Source organism: Triticum aestivum, chromosome 7D (assembly GCF_018294505.1).
Source record: "Triticum aestivum cultivar Chinese Spring chromosome 7D, IWGSC CS RefSeq v2.1, whole genome shotgun sequence".
NCBI classification, from domain to species: domain Eukaryota; kingdom Viridiplantae; phylum Streptophyta; class Magnoliopsida; order Poales; family Poaceae; genus Triticum; species Triticum aestivum.
Window position 1 is genome coordinate 450,995,701 of NC_057814.1, and position 7,309 is coordinate 451,003,009.

The 7,309-nt window shown below is 48.9% G+C and overlaps 1 protein-coding gene across 1 annotated transcript; it reads right to left on the bottom strand.

Annotated features, from left to right (window-relative positions):
- Positions 1-3,917: 3,917 nt before the first annotated feature.
- Positions 3,918-6,968, bottom strand: LOC123171160 (putative cellulose synthase A catalytic subunit 11 [UDP-forming]). Its single transcript, XM_044588784.1, has 6 exons — positions 6,240-6,968; positions 6,016-6,153; positions 5,786-5,914; positions 5,465-5,683; positions 4,949-5,383; positions 3,918-4,877 (listed from the first exon to the last, which is right to left on the bottom strand). The coding sequence occupies exons 1-6, from the start codon at positions 6,966-6,968 to the stop codon at positions 3,918-3,920; spliced, it is 2,610 nt and encodes an 869-aa protein (XP_044444719.1).
- Positions 6,969-7,309: the final 341 nt, after the last annotated feature.

The following is a 7,309-nucleotide window of genomic DNA, read 5'->3' on the forward strand; positions in this document are numbered from 1 at the left end:
ACATTCGGTCACGAAATCACATAACTCATATAATAAAAAAATCGTCATCGAACGTTAAGCGTGCGGACTCTACGGGTTCGAGAACTATGTAGACATGACCGAGACACCTCACCGATCAATAACCAACAGCGGAACCTGGATGCTCATATTGGTTCCCACATATTCTACGAAGATCTTTATCGGTCGTACCGTAATGACAACATACGTTATTCCCTTTGTCATCGGTATGTTACTTGCCCGAGATTCGATCGTCGGTATCTTCATACCTAGTTCAATCTCGTTACCGGCAAGTCTCTTTACTCGTTCCATAATGCATCATCCTGCAACTAACTCATTAGTCACATTGCTTGCAAGGCTTATTAATTATGATGTGCATTACCGAGAGGGACTAGAGATACCTCTCCGATACTCGGAGTGAAAAATCCTAATCTCGATCTATGCCAACCCAAAATATACCTTCAGAGATACCTGTAGAGCATCTTTATAATCACCCAGTTATGTTGTGACGTTTGATAGCACACAAGGTATTCCTCCAGTATCCGGGAGTTGCATAATCTCATAGTCAAAGGAATATGTATTTGACATGAAGAAAGCAATAGCAATAAAATTGAATGATCAATATGCTAAGCTAACGGATGGTTCCATCACATGATTCTCCTAATGATGTGATCCCGTTCATCAAATGACAACACATGTCCATGGTTAGGAAACTTAACCATCTTTGATTAACGAGCTAGTCTAGTAGAGGCTTACTAGGGACACTGTGTTTTGTCTATGTATCCACACATGTATCAAGTTTCCGGTTAATACAATTCTAGCATGAATAATAAACATTTATCTTGATATAAGGGAATATAAAATAACAACTTTATTATTGCCTCTAGGGCATATTTCCTTCACTTCTTATCTCATTTTCTTCTTTATCACTGTAAAATTTTATTTGCTACTGATTGCTTTAATAACATTCATCTTCTGCAGTCCTCGACTAATTTCTTCTCTTCTTTATTCGTGCATTTGCGCATTCATTAAAAAATCCTTAATGTTAAGTTTTTCAGGTAGTTTGATATGTTTTTTCAAAGGATATTAAGAAGTCCTCGACCTGCAAATGTAATTTTCCAAAATTCATATTATTCTCCAATCACAACAATTTTGATGGTGATAGCATTTTGACAATCAAATCCTTATTGTTTTGATGGTTTTCTGCACATTGACTTTCCATTTGCAAGTATTCCACTTGTGGGATTTTTGGCACATGCATAAGCATTTCAATTCATTAGTAGTTTATATTACTTTAGCTAAGTTAATGTGAAGTTTTGGTACTTTTGCTCATGTAAAACATTGCATGCTCACCTTGTTGACATTTGGATTTGCTACCCCATGTAGTTTTTGTAGTTGACGCCGATCTTGTGCAATCATAGTACAACGCATAAGGAATTCCGCATGATGATCATATCTGTTTGACAGTTAATCAGAGTATTAATGGTTGCAATAGGAGCAAAATGCCTTCAATGTCATGCTTTCTAGCAATGTTTGTGAAAGAAATTTGATTTCATGTTGTTGAATTCATTTGCCCCCCCCTATGCAGTAGTTGTTGCTAACCTCAAACTTGTGCAACTTTTGTAACCTGCAAATGGAATTCCTCATGACTATCAGGTTTGTTTGACGGTAAATTGGCAGTAGTTTTCGCAGAAAAATGGCTTCGACTGCATGCAAAGTAGTTGTGTCGCTGCATATATTTTGATTTAACTCATGGTTACCTTATTGATAATACTTTATGATCCACACTGCAATTGTTCTTGCTGATCTTGTATTTCTGCAAATTCTTCAGCCTGCATATGCAATTTTTGATATAATAAGCATCATGGTAGGCCAATAAGTCATGGTAAAGATGGTTGGTTGACATGTCAATCAAAACATATTTCAGATTCCTACTCTCTTGCTCTTCTTATTTGGATTTTTTTGCTCTAGCTTGTAGCTGTTGTTGCTGACATTGATTTTGCGCAATTTTTGAACCCTGCTTGTGATTAAAAACACTTAGCTCCATTAAACTTTATATGTGTATTTTTCTTTTTTCTTTTGCTTTTAATTTTATCTTAAGGTAGGTAATAGGCTTCATGTAGTTCATTCTTATCTAGAACTTATAATTACTATATTTCTACTTTTGTTTTTTAATTTATCTTCAGGAGGGTAATAGGCTTCCTATAATTCATTCTTATATATTAAAACTTCCGATTTCTACTTCTCTGCTTCTTCTTTGGTTATTAGTTGGTTCTCTATGATCTTCTAGTATCCCTGTCCTTGCTAGTATTCCTCTTTGCATTATTACTGGTCCTGTGAATTTCCCTATTCAAATTTATGTGATGCAACATTGATTTTCAAAACTAGAGGAGAGCATTTACAAAAATAAAATAAAATTGCATATGATCTGCCTATCTTCGGGTATTGTTGAAACGTTGTAAAATAGGAAGTATAGCTTACTCCATGGTGAATTTATGCTTGTTGATGTTCTTAGTGTGCAAATTTTCCAGCCTAAACCTGCAACTTTTGAGATGTTCAGTAATAATGTAGTTGCATATAATTTAGATTCCAAATGGTAGCATGGCGTCAAAATAATTATGACTTAGCAAGAATGGTTTTTGCACTTCTGGTTGTATGTATTGCTGCTCACCTTAATAATATCATTGGTTGCCCCACCATGAGGAATAAAACCCTTTAAAACTAATGTAATAAATTCAAATCACAGTTGTGATGTCTGCATGACTTATACTAATGCTTCCATAGCAGGCACTAATTATGTCTATTTTTGTGTTTGCCTTTTGCTTTGTTGTTGATTTAATCTTTAGGAAGGGTAACATGCTACTTATAATTCATTCTTTTATAGTAATACATTTGTGTTCTGTTCCTATGTTTCTGCATTACTGTATTTTATTTTGTTCATTTAAATAGTATTTCGCTGGTGCCTTCTGATATGCATGATTTCTTAAGTTCAACTTGAAACATTCCTTGTGTAATTTCTCGCTTTTTGTCTTGCATGTATATGGATTTGAATCGGCTAATGGTTTTCAATTGTGCAGGAGAGCAATTTCAATTTTGCTAGAGTTCTGGTAATGTTCTGTCCCTAAGGTTCCAGGTATCAGAATATGATTATGGATTTTGAGTTCAACTACCAGCTCTGCGTGTTTGGCATTCGAATTTCAAATCTGGAGAAGATAAGTAAAGGGGTGAAGCATGTAGGCATCTGGGGGTGAGATGAAACATTTATCATGATGAGAAATTTTGTGGATTGTTCTTCCCGCTTCTTCCTTTCCAGTCCCTTTTTATTTCCTCCTCTATGTCGTTTCAGATCCGAGCTCCAGTTGCAATCCATGGTGGTGGCGGCGTCACGTGAGGAGAGAGGAGAAAGGAGACGTGAAAGGAAGGAAAGGAATGGTCCATCGTTGCAGGGTGTTCGAGTGGAAGTGTTTTTTTTTCTGTCATGGGTTAATGAGTCTGCTTTTGACCAGCCCATTGCGTGTTTTCAGTTCGCGGATAGAGTGCATAAAATAATAGAAACAGAGTTGGGCTGACATATAAGATCATAATCGTACTCAGGATTTAGGTGAGTGGATTCTATTAACACTATGGTTCTGTTTTCCCGATTGATCTGAAATAAAGTGCAGATGTGAAATCGACTGACTCAATTTTTATTTTCAGTCGACCGGCTCCTAGCCAGTTCCATAGTCGTCAAGCATGTCAACTTTCTTTTCGGGTGGCAATTTTAAACATTTTTAGTTCTTTTTTTCTTTTCGGAGAACTTTAGTTGTAAAAAATGCCAAGACGGGATTGCTTCGTGATGACACTTATCATTTGAAAAAAGAATCCTTTTATACCGAGAAAACAACCCTTTCTTCATGTAATTTTGAATTTTTTAGTTTCCATCAAAAGATGGGCTGCTGCGTGGCCGATGGCACCGACGGCCCATAGTACGTCTGCGTGTTCACCCACATCAGCGACAGAATGGAGATGAAGAGCACCGACCATAGCACGGCGAGGGTCGGCGCCCGTTCCCGCCGCGAGAGGAGCCCCCTGAGGAACCCCTGCAGATGCGCCACCACCCACGCGGCGAACACCAGCTTCCAGCCCAGCGGGCCCCACGACTCGTACCCGTGGTCCATCCCGTACGACACTGCCACCACCACGCCGGCGAGGTTGCCCAGCAGCACGCTGATCGGCGGCACCAGCAGGTTCGTCCACAGCACCGACCGCGTCGAGTCTGCCGTCATCGCCTCCTCGTCATCGTCCTCGGCCGGCTGCTCGGACACCGCCACCGCCGCTGTGTCCGTCGAGAAGCCGACGTCGATGCCAGTGCACGCCCTGAGGGTACCCTGGAACACGGCGGCGAGGCCGGCCGATGTGCCAATCACCAACCAGAGCTTCTCGGCTCGCCACCACGCCCGCAGCGACACGCCGCTCCATTTCAGCTCCAGTGCCACGGACGCGATCACCGAGGACAGCAGCAGCACGAGCAGGAACCCGTCGTAGTCGTCCACGTCGTCGGGGAATATGAACTTGCCGGTGAGGAGGCAGACGGCCGAGAGCGCGCAGTAGACGGTGAGCGGGATGGAGGTGAGCGGGTAGGCGACGCAGTTCACGTAGGCCAGCCGCTGCAGGGGCCTCATGCTGCCGCCGCCGGCCCAGACGGGGCAGTGCCGGCCCAGCAGGATCCCCATGGCCGCCGACGCCCGCCGCGACGCCCCGGCGAGCATGTCCGAGGGGCTGGCCCCCGCGTAGCTCCTGAACGCGGGCCGCGCCGGCACGCAGTACGCCGACTCCCAACCGCGCGCGTGCATCCTGAATCCCGTCGCCACGCCGGCGCAGGCGCCGTAAATCCATCCAACCTGCACGAGGACAGGGACGTCAGATCTCGAGAGCGCGCGTGATTGCACGCGAAAGAAACTATTATCACTACCTCTTTGCCCCATCTCGTGCGCTCCTCGTACGCGCAGCTGACGACGTGGATGGCCTCCTTGAGGAGAGGAGTGGCTGCCACCGCCATGGCCGACGGCCCTTTCTCTTTGAACGCCGAGGCGATGAACAATGTAGAATGGCCGAAGTGCTGCTGCAGCGCGGCGTGGTGCGAGAGCAGCCTCCGCCTCCTCGCTCCCACTGTTTCCTCATCGTGGTCTGCAGAGTCCAGCAAGGGCACGACGGACCTGTTCCTCCTCAGCATCAGCTTTCGCCTCTCCGTGCCCCCGAAGCAGCACCACCTCCGAGGGCTGGTCTCCAGGTCGTCGGCGTCGTCGGCCACCGGCGGCTCGAACCCGTACAGCGCCTTCCGGTTGAAGCAGCACCCGGAGCCGACGTAAACCGGGCCCTGAATGCCGTCCAAGCATTTCATGTCGATCTGAGCCGGCCGGGACATGACAGAATACCGAACGTTAGCAACTGCACAGATGGTGAGCGCAAGTGAAGCCGATTATTTTACATCGAAGAAGACAGAGTCGCGGCTGCCCCATGGATCTTCGTCGTCTGCCGATGCGGCGGGTGGGCGCAGAGGGAACTGGACGAAGCACGTCCAGTTCCCAGCCTCCGGGTCCATGAGGAAGCACATCGCCTCCCTCAGGGCTCCGCTGTTGTTGACGTAGTGGTCGTAGTCCAGATTGAGCACGTAGGCGCCATTTGTCAGCACGGCGGACACCCGGAGCTGTCACCAGAACCCGGTCAGAGAAGCATTCACGGAATCGTTCCTAGGTCTAGCATTTTTGCGGAACAAATCAATAGAAAATTGAACCACGGCCGTACGGACCAATGCGTTCATGGCGCCGGCTTTCTTGTGGTGTTGGAAACTCGGCTTCTTCTCCCGCGACACGTAGAAGAGCCGAGGAAGCTCCACCCCCTCGGCGTCGCGATCATCGGCGGAGGGCCCCAGGAGGACCTGTCCGACGATCAGCCCAAAACGTAAATATTACTAAGAACGAACCAAAAATGCCGTTGGATTATTCGAGGCACGTGGGGTACGAGGCTGTGCGGCAGGACCTGTATCATGGCGGGGTGGTCTCTCGAGTTGTTCCCGGGCCACGGCGTGCCGTCGGACATGAGCCATCCTTCCTCCGGCACCTTGCTCGTCTTGGCGGCGAGGTAGTTCATCCTCACCTTGAACTCCTCGTACTCCCTCTGCATGCACGCACTCACGATCGATCAGCCGCACGCACTGCACTTTACTCCGACACAACTCCGATCGATCAACCTGTTATGTATACCTTCATGGCGCGGCGCTCCTTAACGAACGACGGCGCGACCTTGTCCCTGAGGTAGTCCACGTTCCGCGCGAAGTAGGGCTCAGGCGCCCTCGGCTCGACCCCGTGGCGGCGGCAGAACGGGACCCACCTCCGCGCGAGCCGCGCCGTCTCGAAGAGCGCCTCGAAGAGCAGCATGTCGGCGCCGTCGTCGGAGACGTAGCAGGCGAGGCTGCCCGCGGGGTAGTCCGCCGCGAGCACGGACAGCACCGTGTTGGCCGTCGCCAGGGGTGGCTCCCTGGCCGCGTCCGCCGCGCTCACGAACACGTCCACGCCCGCCAGCCTCCGATCGCCGCCGGTGTAGTCGTCCTTGTCGAGGCTGTGGAGGTGCGTGGCGCGGTTGGTCGGGGAGAGCTTGGGCAGCTGCGCGGCCAGCCAGGAGAGCGCGAGCCAGGACTCGCAGGCGACGGCCGTGAGCCACAGCCCGTAGGCGTCGGGCACCGGGTGGGTGACGCGGTACCGGAGGAAGAGCGCCAGGAGGACGGCGCGGAGCGCGACGGCCGCGCGGTACAGGTTGAGCTGCGCGGAAGGGAGGGGCACCTTGCTGCAGAGCGGCAACGGCGGCGGCCAGTCATCGCCGCCACGGGCTGCACGCGCGCGGAGGTCCCGCTCCGGGGTGTTTGGAGGCGCCTCGTGGAAGCTCCACTCGTCCATCTCAAACATAGTCTCGGATGCTAAGACCAAGGGAGCCATTTGTACTAGGCTCAAGTGTACCCCGAGTAGCCTAGTTTCAGTGGATTCCTTTTGTCCCCGTCGACGAGTCCAGTCCTGCAAATTCCGTCCCACGTATCCGGCCGGCTTGGAAGCAGCGACAAGATGCCGTACGTGACTCACACGGTGATCGCGAGGCGGTCTCGGCGAAAGAAACAACAGCTTTAGTACGGATAGGATCGATGCTTGTGGCAACAACGGACAAGTGTCTGTCTAGGAAGGATGAACCTATCCTGTGATCAGGAATCAGGGGAAGCAGTCAATCGATATACCTGCTCATTCCAGTAAACTATCATCTGACCCTTAAGCAAACACGTGGATCC

What these genes read in the sequence shown, in the direction of transcription:
- LOC123171160 (XM_044588784.1), bottom strand. Translation starts at nt 6,968, where the DNA reads ATGGCTCCCTTGGTCTTAGCATCCGAGACTATGTTTGAGATGGACGAG. An exon ending in CCGGCGCCATGAACGCATTG is followed by an intron (nt 5,684 to 5,785) that starts GTCCGTACGGCC and finishes TTCTGGTGACAG; the next exon opens with CTCCGGGTGTCCGCCGTGCT. An exon ending in GCGACTCTGTCTTCTTCGAT is followed by an intron (nt 5,384 to 5,464) that starts GTAAAATAATCG and finishes CGGCCGGCTCAG; the next exon opens with ATCGACATGAAATGCTTGGA.